This window comes from Diplotaxodon limnothrissa, linkage group LG11 (assembly GCF_057381915.1).
Source record: "Diplotaxodon limnothrissa isolate DT_005_m linkage group LG11, D_limnothrissa_male_GT1.1, whole genome shotgun sequence".
Taxonomy (NCBI): Eukaryota; Metazoa; Chordata; class Actinopteri; order Cichliformes; family Cichlidae; genus Diplotaxodon; species Diplotaxodon limnothrissa.
In genome coordinates this window covers 35481716-35501585 of record NC_140606.1, presented here as the reverse complement: position 1 = coordinate 35501585, position 19870 = coordinate 35481716, and the positions used below count along the sequence as shown (strand labels likewise).

General features: G+C 39.8%; 1 protein-coding gene across 1 annotated transcript; it reads left to right on the top strand.

Moving 5' to 3' along the window:
- Positions 1-237: 237 nt before the first annotated feature.
- On the top strand, positions 238-8176 carry rab5ab (RAB5A, member RAS oncogene family, b). The gene is made up of 6 exons (XM_085365905.1): positions 238-413; positions 2241-2457; positions 3288-3439; positions 5343-5465; positions 5710-5803; positions 7727-8176. Exons 2-6 carry the CDS (start codon positions 2292-2294, stop codon positions 7840-7842), a joined length of 651 nt encoding a protein of 216 aa, XP_085222031.1. The 5' UTR covers positions 238-413; positions 2241-2291; the 3' UTR covers positions 7843-8176.
- Positions 8177-19870: the final 11694 nt, after the last annotated feature.

Genomic DNA, 19870 nt, shown 5'->3' with positions numbered 1-19870 from the left:
TAAAACACATTGTCTAATGTATTTATTGCTTTGAGTCAGTGGCATTAACCTTGAACCGCAATCCCTGCTTTTAGCTCACTAGCTTAAAGATAAAAAAAAATGTAAATACTCTCTTTTGTTATTTTGGAGACAGACATATTTCAATAAATTTGGTATGAATCCTGGCGTGTGATTGGTTGGCCACCCTGATACGCAGGCGGATTGTGAATTCCAGTCATACGATCTGTCATCATCCTTCGTACAATGCGAAAAGGGAAGTTGAAAGAAGTGGGAGAGCGAGATCGCTGAGCCTTATGAAATCTAACGTTTCAGCAGCTGGTTGGATACTCGACACACTGTGAACATACGTTGAAGTACTGCAAATACTGTCCTGGAGATACCTTTACCATTAACTACGCTCCTGTTTTTGATAGGTAAGTAGCTAATATTAGCTTTAGCTGACTAGCTGTAGGCTATCTGGAGGGCTCCTCCCGATGCGGCCGCAGCTGAACAACGTTAGCCTGCCCAGTACCTATTATTTGGCTAGCTAACATTAGCTAGCCGACACTGGAAGGGCCGTACAACTTAGCCTAGTTAACGTTGTTCTGCTGATAAATCTGAAGGTATCATCACGTTTAGATCACCCACACATTAGCATTAATCCACTTTTACTCTCACAAACAGTTGCAGTTCTCTTTCAAACGCTGCTTGATAAGCTACTTCACTAATTCACCGTCACGGAGCTAACGTTAGCTAGCTGTCACTAGCTGTACACACCCAAATCTCCATCATCTGAGTTTGAGCATTTTCAGAACTTATGTAAGTGTCATATTTAGTGCGTATAAGCTTGATTGGTATGCTGCTACCCGCACTCATGCCAGCGTTAATCAAGCGAAATCATGCTTTATAACAAACGCAGATTGGGTTTTGGACTAGGCATTTTGAACTTATGAGCTAGCTATGTTGCTAACGCTAGCAGTTGCTACCAACTAAAACGATCCACTCGGCAACAACACAACAAGTTATTTGTGGTGATCTCTGTGTCGTAACGCGATTTCGACGCTCGAAGTTGACAGCAATTATTTTTGGAGCGATGTTCTGTGTTTAGTTTGATGGTGGAAATGGTTAATGTCTAGGTTACAGAGGTAATCTGTTGTTGTGGCTGTTGTTTGTTTGACTACAAAATCATGAAAGACAAACAACAAAACCACTAAATTGACCCAAATACTTTTTCCCACACATGTGTCCAGACTGGTGGACATGTGTCCTCTTTCTGTCTGCCTCACGTAGTTGAAGCCACACACACACACACACACACACGTTGTTTGTGTGTGAGTGTTGGGGTTTTCACTGCCAGAACAGTTGTTGAACTTGCCATTTGTAATTGTTGTTGAACTGGTACAGGGTAATAACGTTAGAGGCACAAGTATAAATATATGTATGACATCAGTTTCCGAAACTTTGAACATGCTGTCAGGCAAAGTTTTCTCTCTCTCTCTCTCTCTCTCTCTCTTTAAATCTGGTATTGCTGCTTGTTACTATAGCGGACATCCAACTAATGTTTGTAGCTGAATGAGAGTCCGGTAATTTGAAATTATGTGTAATGTGTCAATTTGTACCAAACTAGAGTAAGTTTCCATTCATGTTTACGGGATTAGCCGTGGCATTTTGCCTTTGGATTTGGACTTCTTATTTTAAAAGAAATATAGTTAAAACAACATTATAAAATTTAACAGATCAAATATCAATTGCCCTGATACGCAGCTCTATACGCATCTCTATGCATTTAAAAAAGTAGTTTCCAGGAGCTTTTTATGAAGAGTTCTAAAAGCGGTATTTTTAGATTTAGGAATAGTGGTGTGGGTCATTAACCAAAGGCTAAAGCTGAATAATTTAAAACACTGATCAATTGCAGGGTTTGTCCTGGTTCACAATCTGCCTTTTAGGGTTGACAGTTGGTCTGTGTATTGATAAAATGAGCATGTTACATTACTTAACCAGGGGGATGCATTTCCCTTTTTCTTTTTCTTTTTCTTTTTTTGTTTTTATTTTACTTTGGTGGCTTCCAGAGATTTTGTCCTCTCCCCAAAGTGTATTAAATACAGGAAAAACCCTGAACTGGCACTTTGGTTTTTGCAGGGACTAAATGTTTTGCAAAGGCAAAATTACCACATAAATTCTTATTATCTTTCATTTTTGTATCAGTTAATAAGATCTTCTTTTATAATGACACCTTGCTTTATTTTCTTTCTCCTGCTCAGGTGTTTTTCTACAGTTTTTCACATCCCGGGGACGAGACCAGACAGTGTGACATGGCAAGTAGAGGCGGAGCCACGCGACCCAATGGGCCAAACGCAGGCAACAAGATTTGCCAGTTCAAACTCGTGCTTTTAGGAGAGTCCGCGGTGGGAAAGTCAAGCCTTGTACTTCGTTTCGTTAAGGGTCAGTTTCATGAATTCCAAGAGAGCACAATTGGAGGTACGTAATCCTTACGTCATCATAAGTCAGTGTTGGCGTGTTTGTTTTTGCTCTGTGAACAGGCCATCTCTGAGACTTCCAGTAAACCACATAATGGAATATTTACTAAATGTTATGCTAGATAACATAACGGCTACATGCAGATAGCTGTACTAAGAGTCATAGTCCCAGAGCCTAAAGTTCATTTAAGAAGTAAGGCTATAGAATCATCAAGGTGTGTTGGAGTAAAACAGAGAAAGTATCACCAGGGGAAACTGGAACTCCTCAAAAGAGCATGTAGCCAGTATGAGATTCAGTTGGGAAAAGGGGGAATGTGAGGAATTGTCAATATAAAAATGCCTTATTAGAACAGGCAGCTATGCAAATATTTTGGTCCATTAGGTTACTGCGTTTTGGTTATCTTGATAATCTCACCCTCAGCGCCAGGTGACACCTTTACTGTACTCACTACTGAAAATAATCCAATCATCCTGCCATTCCACCACTACTAGTCTGTGTCCAAGGCTGTGTGTTAAGATAAAAAAAAAAGTCCTTTACAGTCAGTGGTCTGCTGGCATTAGCTGATTGGGTAAAAACAACATTTAAGTGTTATTCACAGTTCTCATTTCAGTTAAAACAGAGCATAGTTTTCAAACTAAGGTTTAACATGTGGTTTAAAAGTGCCTTTGAGCAAATCACACCCATTTTGATTTTGGATGTTTAATGTCATCCCCAAAGTCATTCCTTTGGTTTCCAACATTGGGCCATGTCACCTTGACTGAAACACATTTGTGTAGCTCAGTATTTAAAGACCCACTTGTCACTGGTCCGTCTGCTTTGTACCCCTGCAGCTGCCTTCCTGACTCAGACGGTATGTTTGGACGACACAACAGTCAAGTTTGAGATCTGGGACACGGCCGGTCAGGAGCGCTACCACAGTCTGGCTCCCATGTACTACAGAGGTGCACAGGCAGCCATCGTGGTCTATGATATTACAAATGAGGTTGGTCAGATTCCAGGCTTATGTCTGTGTAGCTGTTGGCACACCTGTTTTCATTTACCTTTGCTAGCTCAAACAACTTTGTTGTCGAAGATGAGGAAGTAGTGGGGCTTTCCACCTTAATATTTCTAAGCAGTGGTTAAGCTAAAAACAGAACCTTATTTTGGTATCCTGACACATTAAGAAATGACTCATCACTCAACAGACAATGTTTTGCAGACAGTGCTTAGACCTTAGATGTCTCCCGGGGGCATTGTCAGGGACGCGTTATATGTCAGCATATTTTCATGACAAAGAGAACATATTATTCTCTGTTTAATATGTAGACAGTGTGCAGGTTAACGATTTGTCCTGTTTCCAATGTTTGTCTGCTTCAACAGCCCTAGAGGGAACCTATTATGCTAATTTCCAGCTTCATGCTCCTATTCTTAACTCAGAGTAGCTTTGTGTGATTCATAGTTCCAGATCCTCCTTGTTTACCTTCTGCTGGACATTAGTGGGTGTAACCTCTCAGCTCTTGTCTAGTCTCAGCTGAGACGAGCTCTTTTAACTTGCTTCCTCCGCCCTTTAACAATAAGAACTTAAGTTGTGTAGCACCTGTAAATGCAGAGTTTACAAAGTGCTGTGACAGCCAAGCAAAAGCAGAATACCAAATTCAAACAGAAAGTTGGACATTAGGTGGAAAACGTTAACCTTAAAAATGGAAGAATTCTAACAAAAAATATGGAAGAAAATTAAAAAATGAATCTCAAACAATTCTCAGTCCTTGTAAACAAAACGTTCTAACAGCAGGTGGGTGGAGTTTGTGTTCAGTCAGAGCTGTGGGCCTGATGTGACCATAAGGCTGATTAATACTGACAACATACAGGGCCAAGAGTAGAACAGAGTGGCTGAAAGAGAGTAGCCTGAAGTCTGAGATTTGGGCTCACAGGGATTACTTTCACAAATGTCGATGTCGATTTTTGTGTGTACTGTGGAGATCCAGCATAACAATATCCAATGAGAGAAAAAGGGAAAAGCACGATAGATAGCATTTTAAACAAACTGATAAATAAATGAAACAGCTGCCAGTAAGAGAGCAGCTAATCTAGTTTTATCGTACATATCATATTACCTGAAAGTTGCATTGCTTCCTGGCCTGCATGACTAAAATGTGGATGTAGAGAGATTATTTTTCCTTTCATCTACTGTATGTATGTGGATAGGTGTGAGTCATTCTTGTGTAAAAGCTAATACAAGTCAAATCGAATATAGAACAGAGCAGAGTTTAAAGTCAGCATTATTCTCTCCTGTAGGTTTTACTTTAGTGACAAAGTCAGTAGTCGTTCCCCTTATCTTTTAATAAAAGCAAAGCACAGAAAGCTATAAAGCGCTTTGACATTTCTTTATTATTATTAAAGGTGGTAATCTTTTAAAGCACAGGTGTCGAACTCCAGGCCTCGAGGGCTGGTGTCCTGCAGGTTTTAGATGTGTCCTTGATCCAACACAGCTGATTTAAATGGTTAAATGACCTCCTCAACATGTCTTGAAGTTCTTCAGAGGCCTGGTAATGAACTAATCATTTGATTCAGGTGTGTTGACCCAGGGTGACATCTAAAACCTGCAGGACACTGGCCCTTGAGGCCTGGAGTTGGACATCCCTGTTTTAAAGAGATCGGGCTGAATGCAACATTTGTTTATTGTGCTGCATAAGTCATTGTAGTACAGCCTCTGCACACTGTGATGTTTACTGTAATATCTCATCAAAAGCATCACTATAATGATTGTGTCCCCTGGAACTTTTTTTAAAAGATAGACAAATCGGACATCATGGGAAAGTCTCCCTGTTATCGTCCATCACACAGGCCTTATTGCTATTTTCACTAATTGAGCCCCTCCACTTACCCCTCCCTGATCTGTTTTCCAGGAGTCATTTGTACGGGCAAAGAATTGGGTTAAAGAGCTTCAGAGACAAGCCAGTCCAAATATCGTAATAGCCCTGGCTGGGAACAAGGCTGATCTCGCAAACAAGAGAGCACTGGACTTCCAGGTTTGTCTTCTTAATTAACTTCAAGATGTGCGCAGAGCCGCAAAGTCATCTTCAAATAAAGTAGACTTTGTGGCAGGATTTGTTGAAGCTAACAGTAAATAATTCTTGGAATAATTGTCGTTAATAATCTGCCGAGAGAAAAACATCCTCTGCTTGGAACATGCCTACTTGGCTTTCTCTGCTGCTTCCTTGCTTTGTCAGTTCAAACTATGAAAAACTAATAATTTTGGTGTAACCTTCACAGGATGCACAGTCATACGCAGATGACAACAGCTTGCTTTTCATGGAAACATCAGCGAAGACCTCTATGAATGTGAATGAGATTTTCATGGCCATTGGTAAGTGTCTCCGCCGCAGGACTTCAAATATGAAGTGAAATACTGCTCGTGACCTTCAGAGCCAGTCACTAGCTGTAGTATTTAAGCACACTGAAATGTCTCTGAAGTATCCTTACTAACAGGAAATGATAGTGGCTGTGCACCTGTCGTGTTGTGTAAATATAATATTGTAGGATTCATCTCAGGGTGTGCATTTGTATGATAAAGTGCACAAGAGGCTCTTACTGCCTTCATCCAAGTGTGCATTTGAGTGCAGGTTGTGTAATATTAGGCTACCGGAATGCACTACTGGGCAGTCGGTTGGCTTCAATCCATAAACCTGGCAAATATTAAATGAGTGTGTGCAGTATTTATATGCAGGTGATCATCTGTCATTAATGAGCTGGATCAGTGAAAAAAAGCCGCTGCAGAGTGTTAGCAAGAACCGGCGGGTTTTAAAGTGAACTGTGTGGTTTGTTAGCAGCTGCTAAATGACTCGTGTATTCACAGATAAATGGTGGATACTTGTAACGCGGGATGTTTGCAACTAGGTCCATAGCAGTTAATCCATCAGGTTCTGAAATTATATGTTGTATAGTGCTCACTCAGTCGTCCATCTTTATCCCCGATTGTTGAAACTTTGTCAGCAACCTCGAGTAATGTTGCATTTGAACAGATATTGTAATCTGAATCTAGTTTTGGTCTCAGAGAGTTGACGCGCGGCTAAGCTTTCATGTTGCTGAAGGAAGTTTGAGAGATGCAGTCGGGACTGTGATGCAGCTTCTGAAAGCTTAACTATATTTAGTTGAGTTTTGTATTTATTTAGTCTACTCGGTGGAATGTCTTGCAGAATGTGGTGTGCCAGCTGGCACTGTAAAATGCAGTTTGAGGTGTAATCACTGAGGCAGTACACAGTTTGTCCACCAGAGAGCGCTGTCAAGTTATTTTTAAATTGCGAAAGGTCTTGATTAGTTGCTCTCAGTTCTGTGGAAGTGCTTTTTGCTTTTTCATCCAGATGTTTTAACTGATGATGGACACACACTGTGTGAGAAATTCTAAACATTTAATAGGCAAAATAATATATTATCAGAAAGTATTTGAGAAGACTATAAGCGGATCAGTCTTTATAAAAGGGAGGGGGAAAAAATGGAAACCATTTGGCTGTGAGAGCGCCACTGAGGTGTGGGGCCACACCTATCTTCCGACTAAACCTTCATTTTGATCCTAGCCACACTCCTCTAAAGTGTCATGACTAGGTCATGGCAAGTTATGACATCGTGTTGACAAAATCTATCCCTGGACAAATTAACACCCGCCAAAGTACTTAGAGACCTATTGTAAGAACTAGCACAAAGGTGGTTTTCACATGTGGCCATGATGAGACAATGACTCACAGAGTAAAAACAATACCAGTCATGTCTGCATGGCTGGTAAGAGCTGTTAGCTGCATTCCTGCCCTGACATTAGCATTGTTGCAACAGTTGGGGTGTGACTGTTCACACAGACATATAGGCTGTGCCAGAAATCAGTGCTAGATACTTTTCAGGGGTTTTCAAAAATACATTTTAGGGCTCATATTATTTGCTTAGTAAGTTAATTAATATCTCAAAGCGACTTCTCATAATGGTTCTTCACCCTGACACGCTGCTTTGGGAAGGAAATTTGGACTTTTGTGGAGGGGCAAAAACAGAGAGGGAGGTCGTGACAGCATTATTGCAAAACCGACTCGAACATGAAAGACATTTTATCTCGAATATATCTCTGAAAGCTAAAATTACAACTGGAAAAAATTATTAGGTATTATCTAAAATGTATCAAAAATAATGGGCTTATTTGAAGTTACTCTTCAAATAATTTTTGATGTAATCACCTGTCAGGTTGTGGTCTTTGCTTGTCTAAAATTTCTGTAGGTGCATTACTGATCCGCTGTCTTTCTCACTGCAGCAAAGAAACTACCCAAGAATGAGCCTCAAGTGACCGGAGCCAGCACCGGACGGAACCGGGGAGTGGACCTGACAGAGACTGCTCAGCCCACCAGCCGCCCATGCTGCGCTAACTAACCCAGCTCTTCCTGCTCATGCTCCCCACACAAATGCACTCTCCTCCTTCTGGCTCCTCCCTTCCTTCTCACCTGAACAACATCTGGACATCGGGCTTCTTGGCTTTCTGACGTCAGACCTGACTTCAACCTCACTCCCCTGGAATAGCTAAAAGACTCTGTATAGCTGCATTTCTAATACTTTTTTTTTTTTTTTTTTTTTTTTTTTTGATGTTCTCTCTCTTTTTTCTTTTTTTTTTTTTTAAACTTTTTTTAAGAAGTGTATATCAGTATAATGGATGCATGTATCACTACAACGCCTAAAGGAAAAAAAAAAAAAGACAAAAAAAGAAAAACACATTTTTATCTCATATTCACTTGGAAGACTAACCCTGGTTAAGAAAGATGAGCGAGCGAAAAACCCGTGAGCGTGTGATTATGTTTTGTATGAGTTTCTGATGAGAAGGTGTTGCCACTTGGCAGGGTCGGCTTCTTGTTGCCCGTGTGTGTGTGTGTGTGTGTGTGTGTGTGTGTGTGTGTGTGTGTGTGTGTGTGTGTGTGTGTGTGTGTGTGTGTGTGTGTGTGTGCGCGCGCGCATGCATATGTGTGTTAATCTTTTCTTTTTGGTTGGGGTTTTTTTTTTTTTTTTTTTCTGTGCTCACTATTTGGAAAAAAACAAATTGTCCCCATCTTGAGGTGCCTGGATTCTCAGACTGTTTGTTGTGAGCCACTTGGGTGTCTCAGTGGTGCCAGGAAATGATTATCGTGCAAACCAACAACCCTTCCCTCCCTCTTCACATCTGTTACACAAGAAGATGCATCCCTCCAGGACTTCATTTAGGGGAGACTGTGGAAAATAAATTTGGGTACTGTTTGGTGTTTGAATAAATTCTAGCATGAAGAAGAAGAAGGAAAAAAGAAACTGTCTTTATAAACATGTGACTCCTGAGTATGTGCAACCATGCATAGAGCAACGCTTGTCAGATTTCTGTACATCATACCCAACAACAAGCCTTTGTGGTGCCGAAAATGTGGAGTTTGACCTAAAATTTGACCTAAAGAAGGCTCTTATGTTGTCATCACAGTGTCATAGTAAAAACTTGGAGTGACATAGAGAGAGAAATCAACAGGAAACCGTAAGAGTGCCGAACATTCTGTTTTGCAAAGACTTGAATGTATGACTAGCGATATGTTTAAACTTTCAGCTTATCTAACCTGCTCTGTTTCCATTCAGGCCAGTAGTCAACCTGCATCAGTTTGGGTAATGTAGATGAACGGAGGGGCGTGGTTTTAAAAATTCAGACAGCATACAAACAGAAAATTGGACTATCACCCCATGTCACGAGTCTGTGGGGGGGAAAAAACGAAAAACTCTAATGTTGTTATAGGGTGCAATGTCGCAATGTTGTCTTCTTCCTTTAGTACAGCTTGCAGAGCTCGCAAGCTCACCAGGAAATTTATCTAGAGATGCCGAACAATTGTACAGTTCAGTATAGGTCTGCATTTTTTTTTCTTCTTTTATTTACATTCTAGACCTTGTCACAAACTGGTCAAATGTTAAGCAGTGGTGGTCTTTTTAGGTATATGTAGTGTTATTAACAAAATCCCTCTCTGGTGTCTTGTTACTTTTCTCAGAAATGGTCCATGGTCGTGTTTGAAAGGAACTTTTATTGCATTGCACAGTGTTGATCATGTTTTAATTATTGATGACTGCCCTTCGATTTTATATGATGGACTGTATTGGACTTGCTAACCTTATGGCTATAAGGAAGTAGCATAATTAACCTAACTGGTGGTCTCTCTTACAGCTCAATGAATTTTAATGATGTAAAAACAGCATTACTAGTGATGGGCTGATCATTTTGAGTGTCTGAATACAACTTAATAAATCCAATAAAGAGGTCTGTTGTACAGCTTTTTGCTCTGAACATGTTGTGATATGCGGAGCAGTCGGACACTGCATGTCAGGCCCATATCCTCGTGAGTATATGATGCAAAATGTCCAATTTGGCCACATGTCACATTGAGTCATAAGGAATCTCAACAAAAATGACTGGATCTATATAAAATACTTAATAACTCATAACGGTCTGTGTAATCCTAATAAACAGGCAAATCAGACCAATCACAATAACCTCTTTGGCCTATCTTAGCTTGATGTCAAACAGAACTGACATTACACCCCTCCCATTGTAGAAGAGTTAGTTAAAGTTGCGTATAATTACCAGGTAATTGTTTTCTAGCATGCCAAATAAACTAAACACAAGCTGTCAAGATTAAAATGATGGGTAGAATATCAACTTTGCAGGTAATTTTGTGAAATTAAAATACTGAATGCTGGATGTTATGGAGACACAAATGTCTGATGTGCCAGAAGACCTGACCAGTGTTCTGCATTATCTAAACCATTTAAAGTCCACACCTCTGTGGCCAAAGCATTTGGCTCCTTGTTTGCATATGCCATCAGCTTTGTTTGGTTTTTGTAGTACAACATGCACATGTGTAAAAATACACCTATATAAACATTACTGACACTAACATTCATATTTTTTCTTATAGACACCATATATACTAAAAAGTACTTTCAGCTGTTCCCTCATTCACAAGGTCAGCACAGCAAGCAGTGACATATTTGAGGTGGCAGAGTCCTGATGGCCTTCCCGACACACCTTCCAAGGAATTTGCATCTCCTCCCAGGATCAAGTGAGTAAGCTCCTGCTTGTATGAAGTCACTTGTATACTGTACATATTACTCATATAATTATTCTAAATATGCAATAATTATTATTCCGTATAGTGGATATAAATGATTACTATATAAGTTAAAAATTCCTGTGAATTTAGCTGTGCATCTTCCTTCTTTGCAGTGACCCACAAATCACTTGACATAGAAAAGGTAAAATAAATAAATAAATAATGCTGAGATATCCTGGTTTATATATTCTGTAGTACAGGTCAGCATCAAAGTCTCAGTCATTAAAATCACAAATTATTAAACTGATCTTAGTTAAGTTTAATTGCAATTTCAATCTAGCGGCAGAATGACTTGCAGCTTCTTCAGGCTGCAAGTCAAAATGATAAAGTGATACATTTTGATGCGTCATTGCTGTGTGAATGCTGCATCTTTAAAAAGCTTTAAAGTGACTGGTTATGTGTATGTGGCTTTTACTATATGGTTAATATTACCAGGAAAAGTGCTCATGCACTCATCAGTCCATTCATTAGCTACACTTTGCTAATGCCATGCTGGTTCTTCGTTTGCCTTAATTCTTTATAGCATAGATTCAGCAAAGTGTTGGAAACATTCTTCGGAGATTTTGGTCCTTCTTGACATGAGATCATCATACAGTTGTTGCAGATTTGTCAGCTGCACATCCATGAACCCCTGTTCCACCACATCCTAACGGTACTCTTATTAGACTGAGATCTGCTGAATGTGGAAACCATTTGAGTACAGTGAACTCACTGTCATGTTCAAGCACCAAGGTTTGGACGATATGAGCCACCACTGTGTTCATAAAGGCATAGACATGGTCAGCAACAATACTCAGGTAGGTGAAATGATGCTCTTTTGGTACTAAGGGGTTCCAAGTGTGCCAAGAAAATATCCCCAACACGAGCATCCCCAATATTTACACCAAATTCTGATCCTACCATCCAAATGTACATACCTTAGGTTACTTGCTATCAGTTGAAGAAGTCCATGTCTGACCTCTGACATCCACAAGATATTTTCACCCAGAGAACTAACGCACACTGAATATTTTCTCTTTTTTGGGCCATTTTCTGTAAACCCTAGAGATGGTATGCATGGGAAAATCCCAGTAGATCAACATTTTCTGAAATCCTCAGATGAGCCGTCTGGCACCAGAAACTATGCCACTCTAAAAGTCCCTTAAATCACATTTCTACCCCCATCTGATGCCTAGGTTAAACTTGAGCAAGTCTACAGGCCTAAAGGCATTGAATTACTGCCATGTGATTGGCTGATTAGATATCTGCGTCACTAAGCTGTTGAACAGGTGCACCTACTAAAGTGACCGGTGAGTTCAAATGTAGTCTACTGAGGTCAACAGCTTGTTTTGTACACACATATTAAATTTCACACCTCCAATTTGTCACACTTGAGCTTTGAGTTTTGGTCTACACCCATCCATTCACACCACCATCCAACCGAATTTTCTCACTTGAGCTCACTTCTTGTCACTTCCAGGCCCGTGCTTCAGTATATATTCCCATCTTCAGCCTCTTCTCTCAGCATCTTGCTCGATGACATCCTGACACTTCAACAATCTCTATCCTTAAAGTCCACATAGATGAGTCATGTGAACTCTCAGCCTGATCACGTTTGGATAGGACTCAAATTACAGTTCTTAAAACCTTATTAACAGCTTGTTCATCGAGTTCTGCCCACACACTGCAGAGGCACGGAGCGGCAGATAGAGAGAAGAGTGGTAAGGCTGTATAATACAGGGATAAATATCCAATTAAATTGGAGGCTAAAGTGGCAAAAAACCTCTTGGAGAACTTGATGATGCTCCTCAACTTGACAGCGCTGTGATAAGAGGTTGATTGCACAAAATTACAAATCATTCCCTACTGGTACAAAGTCAGTCATTTAAAGATTTCAACTTTCACTACAACATCATGGAGAAAGAGTTTGCTCACAGTATTTCTATAAAGTCTTGTCAGTCCACTGAACTGTCAGACGTTCTCAGAAGCACTGTTTCTCCAATTGTAGTAAAATTTGAAACAATGTATATTTTAAGATACTCCTGCAGGAGGTAGAACAAAGCACAGCCACATTTTTGCATATCCTCAAAGGTGTCTGAAGGAATTTTAAGCAAATTGTCATTTAAAAATATTTTACTGTACAATCAGTTGCATCAACAGATATTAAAAGAAAAGAAAAGAATAATAGATAAATACATAAGTACAAAATAGTGCCAAGCTGTTATGATGTGCTCTGTCTGAACTCATGTTAAAAATGTGGATAAACCAAATGATTCACACTACTTATGTCATTTCTAGCATACTAATTATACACTAGTTATGTATTTTACTTCATGTAGTAAATTATTTACTCAACTAATGTATAAGATAAGTAAGAGGTGGTTCATCTTTCGATTGGCTTTCAGAAGATGGGCAAGAAAGTGACTTGTCCATAGTGTTGGCAGCAGAATTGAGTCCAACAGCGTGGAAAAGTAGAACTTAAAGAATAGACTAGAATCCCAAATACAAAAAAGACATGCAGGCAGACAAGTGGAGGATGCCATACTGTACCTCCTACATAGAGCCCACTCACACCTGGACAAGGGAAAAGGCACAGTCAGGATCCTGTTTCTTGAATTTTCAAGTGCCTTTAATACCATCCGGCCCTGTCTGCTTCGGGAAAAACTAAACAGGATGCAGGTGGACCCCTGCCTGGTCGCTTGGATCTCAAACTACCTCACCGACAGACCACAGTACGTCAGGCTGTGGTCAGCAGCACAGGAGCACCACAGGGAACTGTGCTGTCCCCTCTTCACCCTGTACACCTCTGACTTCTGCTACAACTCTGAATTATGCCATATTCAGAAGTTTGCAGACGACACAGCCATCATGGGGTGTATCTGGGATGATCAAGAAGAGGAGTACAGGAGTCTGGTGAGGAACTTTGTCACATGGAGTCACACCAACCACCTGCAACTCAACACCTCAAAGACCAAGGAACTGGTTGTGGACTTCGGGAGGTCCAGAGCAGGTCCACTGCCAGTTCAGATAGAGGAAGAGGAGGTGGAGGTGGTCAACAAGTACAAGTACCACGGGCTGTGGGTGGACAACAAACTGGACTGGTCATGCAACAGGCGTATTGTCTACATCTATCAATAAATCCGTTTATGCGGTGAAATATTTTTATTCAAGAATACATTTCATAGTTGTTATAAGTTGAAAACTGCATCCGTAAAAAAACAAAATTATGTTCTTTTTTTCTGCTTCTTTTGGGCTTTCTCTTCATTTCTAGTGTCAGTGCGCGGCACTAAACCTTATTTACCTCACTGAAATGCTTCAACTCAAGTATTGATTTAGAAAAAGAAAACAAAAATGATTTTTTAATTTTTTTTTTTTTTTTTTTTTTTTTTAAATGACATCAGAAACAGCAGTATGCGACATTACGTGATGGCAGAGCTTCAGTTCATCCTTTGTCTTTTTTTTTTTTTTTTTTTTTTTTTTAATAAATAGGACAGGGGGAATGAATGAGAGAAAGAGGGGGAGAGAAAGAAAGAAAACCAAAGGGGAGAAGAGACGGTGAGAAGGGGGGGGAAGAGAGAGAGAAAAAAAAAAAGAACTCCTGGGTCACCTGTATGGAGAAAAAAAAAAAACAAACAAAAAAAACAAACAGAGGAGACAGCAAACAACAAAGAGCAACATAATAATAGAGAAAACAAAGCACCATCACAATAAACTAGCTAGTCATAGATATCAATATTTACTAAATAATAAACGATATTGTGCAGCACGCAAGATAGACAGCGCACAGTGTGCTTTGAGGCAGCAGCCAAGAAAGCTTTAGTCCGCGTCTGTGAATACCCATGTGTGCATACCTGTGTGGATCAGCATGCTTGCATTCCAAAGGTTTCTCCATGTAATGATCTGCTAGGGAGTGTGGGGGGGCCACAGCCCCGTCCTCCAGGGTGTGAAGCAGGTATGGAGGAGATCAAAACTCCAGACATCCAGAGGCCCCCAGAACACAAGAGACCATGGAAGACCAACAGAGGGGCAGCCGCGCCACTGTTCCAGTAAGAGCTGAGGAGAGTCCCAGATGAGGGCTCGCCCAGCAGCCGCGGAGCAGAAGTCAGGGGGAGTTGCAGTGACGCGCCCGTGAGCTCCGCCGGCCCCCAGCTGTGCCTGAGTGACCGAGCCCCAGGCCGAGAGGCCGGGGGCACCCCACCTCCAAAGGGGCCCGAGCGAGCCCCAGGCCCCAGGCCCCGACAAGCGGCCGCCAAGGAGTGAGCCGGTGTGTACCCGGACGCCCACCCCCAGACACAAAGAACCACCAACACACCGACACCTGAGGGAGTCCGCCACCGGCAGGGGAAGTGGTGGTGGGCGGAGATAGGCCTCCAAACCTTGGAGGGCCTGAGGTGTCCTCATCAGCCAACGGAAAGTGGTTGTCTATAAATCTATGACAACTGGAGGAACTCCGTCTGCTGATGAAGTCTGATTGTTTATTCGATCAATGTCTGTATAACTGCTATTGAAGGGACTTGGTAGTGAAATTGCAGTTTCCACTGGCACAAATTCACTTGAACAAAACTGTCGATATAGATAAATACAATTTAAGAAATTACTTTTTTTTACAACACATATATTTTAAAGCTTCTTATATTTTAAAGCTTAACCTTCTAATAATCTTTGAGTGTTATTCTCATCATTAGAAATTATTGACGTTTTCTGTTTCTTGTCATGTTTAAAAACACCATTACCGACAAAGATGAGTGGCATTCTGCTCTTGTCGCAGTGAAGCCTCGAGCTTTGCCAGAAAATCTTCAAACAAACGTTGGGCCAGAATGTGAGTCACCATGTCACATTCTGCTTCACTGGAAAAGCCGTCGATACACTTCATCCAGAAAGTTAAAGCCGAGCCCTTTGATAAAAAGTTCAAACATAAAATGAATATTGACCACAGTTTGTGATTGCAATCTTTCCACTGGGAGATTCTCACTCCTGACCTTCCACTGTCAATCAAGCCCACCAGATGATTCTGGAAATTTTATTTATGTCCAGGGAAATAACTTGAATCATCCTATGGAAGGAAGTTTCTCCCTCTCTGACCGAATTAACACGGACTTGTTACTGGTTCTCTGAGCTCTCCCTTTGAACAGGCCTTTTTAAGTGGGCCAGAATCTCTCTGGTGGTTTTCTTAGGAGAGGAAGTTTTGAAAAACTGGTCCAGAACTAATACTGTCACTTCGCTTGGAATGGAAGTCATAGCAGAGGGCCTTCCTTTAGTGTGTTACATCTTCAGTGAACCAAAGGGTTGTTTTGGTTTCAGTTTTCAGTCTAAAAAAGCAGCAGTTTTCACTCAAAAGCTGAGCAGCAACCCCCAGGGCTGAAAAATGAAGCCAACAGAGAAAACTGCAGTACCTCAAATGGCCACGTGAGGCTCACTCTAAACAACACGATTAAAGACTTACAAAAAGAGTTTTGGCTACTTGAAGAGAAGCAAACGTTCTTTCCTTTTTAGTTACCAACGGGCAGCAGGATGAACTACAAAAAGAATTCTAGTTGTATAGAAGTCTATACTCACTCTCAGTACTTACTTTCATGATGAGTACATCGTGTCAGTCGTTAGTTTCAAGCATGGCGTTCCCCTAAAGAACAGCAGGGTTTAGGGGACAGCTACTTTGTGATTGATGGTGATCATCGGATGTCTTCTGAGTTAGAGCCATGTCTCGCGCCTCACATCAGGTTTGTAAACACAGAGATGGCGACAGCCAAAATGTGGAACTCGTAGATTCTCATAGAAGTTCTTTTTTGAATCTGCATTCCTGTCTAAATACTGAAAAATCACTCCACGTCATGCCTGACTTGATTCCCTGGATCCAGTCCATATTAGCCTGTGATGTTTTCTCAAGAACTTATTTTTATTTCATGTATATTTGTGAAGATATGATAGAAAATATCAAGTTTTGTATCATGTATTGATAAAGAAGTCTTCCAAAACTTGTGCATTCAGATCCAGAACAAGCTCAAATGTCAATTGTTATCGTTACATTTTCATGCAAATCAGTCCTTCAAAAACAACTTTTTTAAACGAACCACTATCAATATTGTAGCAGATGAAACGTGAAGGTGATGTCGGGACTGGTTTTTGTATCTACAGATATAATGCTCACTTCTCTGGCTTCAGTGAGGTACATTTCTTTTTGCCTAAAGACGCCAAAGTTTTTGATTGATTGATTGATTGATTGAATCTTTATTTTGAACATGTTGAAAAAGTACAACAAAATAAAATTAAAAGAGACAAATGAACAAAGCAAAACAAAAGGAAAATGAGCAACCACAACTCCAAATAACTTTCATGTTCAAAAAGGAGCAGGAAGAAGCACAAGCTTATTTAATCCCACCCCTTTCCCACTATCTAGTATCAATAGACTACAGAAATACCTCCTTGCAATTACATTATATGTCATGTGTATTTTTTTTTAATATATATATATACATGTATGTTTCTATCTATCCATACATACGTATATACACATACGCACATATACACATTTTCAATAACCCCATTAACACCTCAAGGATACACAACCTACAAATATATATATATATATACCCATACCAACATACCCGTGCACCCGCACACACATGAAAATATTAGACAAGAACACCCTATCAAATCTCTACCTTTTCCCTGTACCCTGTAAAAACCATATCCTTAAACCGCTTTTTAAACTGCGCCATGCTCGGACATTGCTTCATATCTTTACTTAGTCTGTTCCACAGCTTCACTCCACACACAGAGATGCAAAAACCTTTTAATGTTGTACGGATACGAGGATGTTTTAAATTTAATTCCCCCCTCAAATTGTATCCCCGTTCCCTTTTAGAAAACATTTTTAGAATATTGTCAGGAAGCAGGTTATTTATTGCTTTATATATAATTTGTGCAGTGAGAAAATGAACCAGATCTGTGAATTTTAGAATTTTTGATTTTAAGAATAGTGGATTTGTATGATCTCTGTAACCAGTTTTATGGATTATCCTTATGGCCCTTTTTTGTAATATAAAGATTGATGATAGCGAACATTTGTAAGTATTGCCCCAAACCTCTGCACAGTAATTCAAATACGGTGCAATCAGGGAACAATAGAGAATGTGGAGTGATTTGTGGTCCAGAATGTGTTTTACTTTACTCAAGATTGAGACACTTCTTGAAATTTTGTTATGTATATGATTTATATGAGACTTCCAGTTTAATTTATCATCTATAATCACACCAAGAAACTTATGTTCAAGTACTCTTTCAATTTCCACACCATCTAAATGAATCTGCACTTGTGCATTTCTAAGGGAATTCCCAAATAAGATTATTTTTTGTTTTACTTAGATTTAGCGATAGTTTGTTCCTGTTAAACCATTTTTTAAATTTTGCACATTTCTGAAGTAATTGTATCCAGCAGCTCCTTTAGATTCCCCCCAAAACAAAAAATATTTGTGTCATCTGCAAATAATACAAATTTTAATATATCAGATGCCTTACAAATATCATTTATATAAATAATAAATAATTTTGGACCCAGTACAGAGCCTTGTGGAACACCACAAGCAATGTCCAAGCATGATGAGGAATGGACAACCAGCTTCACAAATTGTTTCCTGTCACTTAAATAATTTTTCACCCATTGCAGTACAACCCCCCTGATCCCGTACCGTTCCAGTTTATTAATTAATATGTCATGATTGATTGTGTCGAATGCTTTCATGAGATCCAGAAATACTCCAGCTGCATACTGTTTCTGATCAATAGCATTCGTAATCTCTCAATTGATTCGATTAATGCCAGAGTTTTTAAAACTGAATTTAGCTGTCAACCTTTCCACAGTTACCCGGCAGCAAAAATCACTTTGTGAACCATGCAGGATGTGACCATCTGCAGATTTCCAAAGCAGAAAATAAAGAAGAAGTAAAATCTTGGCCACAAACCTAAACAACATGTATTAAAGACTCTGTAACTCCACTGGCCCAACAGACGTACTAGTTTTTAGTGCTATCTGTAAGAATGTGAACTGATTGCGAATGATAGAAATCTGGCCCGTCATATTCTTTGGCGCTGCTCCCAAGGTAGAAATGGAAACTACTGCTCCATTCAGTAAAAGGGAAAACAGCTTCTTCTTATTTATTGAGTGATGGGTACTGGAAATCAAACTCAATTTGAGTGTAAACGTTTAATTCACAAGTGCAATAAACTATGTCAACAAAGAAAATTTGTCTTTAAAGAAAACAAAAAAATGCACATCTAATTTTACGTTGTTCACCAATTAAATTTTTAGACTTTGAAATGGAAAGCAGCAAAATGATTTTTTCTGAGAAATGCATTTAATAAAAAAAAGATCAATAATCAGTGCAAACCTTGCTCCACAATATCTTAATGTTTAACTTTCCTCAGTTAAACATCACCAGTTAAATTTAAACAGAAGTGTCACATAAAACAGGCAAAAAAGCCAAGCGATCTTGTATCAGAAGGATGGATGCGGGATTAAAAAAAATCTTGCTGGTTTAAAAACAGATCGATCCCCACACCAAACGGCTTCTATATAAGCTTTTTATTTGGTGTCTAACATTTAGAGCACAAGGCCCACCCTTAGACGTCTCTGAAGTCTGAACCTTTGCCATTTCATGAAGGGAAAAAAACACTTCAGGGAGGCCAATTTCAGGACCATATCTGGTAATCACCGCAAAGATCCAGGAAACAGAAAACTCCACAGCTCTCATAGGTATGTCCATCCCACACAAAGGATCCTGTAAATGATTGAACCTGTTATGGTCATTTTCAGCTCCATCTATTTTTATTTTTCCTCTCTAATAGAGTAGCTTTGGATGATTCTTCTTTAACCATACTGAAAAAAAAGTAAATTTTAGCTCCCTTTTAACTTCCCTGCCAGAGATGATTATATTTAGGTATAGTTGACTTGCAATCATCTCTATGCATATGCATATCTTATTATTTTAAACCATGTTTATTATTCTGACAGATACCAAGAACAACAAAATATCAGGAAGAAGAAACATGAGAAGCTCAAGAAGTACCAAGGGCTGAGAGAGGAGCTAGAGAAGATGTGGAGTGTGAGCAACAGTGGTCCCCATGGTAATCGGAGCACTCGGGGCGGACCCCCAAACTAGGTGAAAGGCTTCAAGGTCAAAGATTCCCTTCAGGGCCAATGGGGAATTATATAGGTCTGCAAAATGTATTTAGCACACAGTATTAATACATCAACTCGTTTTGTTCTCATTCAGTTAGACACACGCAATTCATCCTTTACCACTTTCATCCAGTACTGTCTT

What these genes read in the sequence shown, in the direction of transcription:
- rab5ab (XM_085365905.1), top strand. Translation starts at nt 2,292, where the DNA reads ATGGCAAGTAGAGGCGGAGCCACGCGACCCAATGGGCCAAACGCAGGC. An exon ending in TCTATGATATTACAAATGAG is followed by an intron (nt 3,440 to 5,342) that starts GTTGGTCAGATT and finishes TCTGTTTTCCAG; the next exon opens with GAGTCATTTGTACGGGCAAA. An exon ending in TGAGATTTTCATGGCCATTG is followed by an intron (nt 5,804 to 7,726) that starts GTAAGTGTCTCC and finishes TTCTCACTGCAG; the next exon opens with CAAAGAAACTACCCAAGAAT.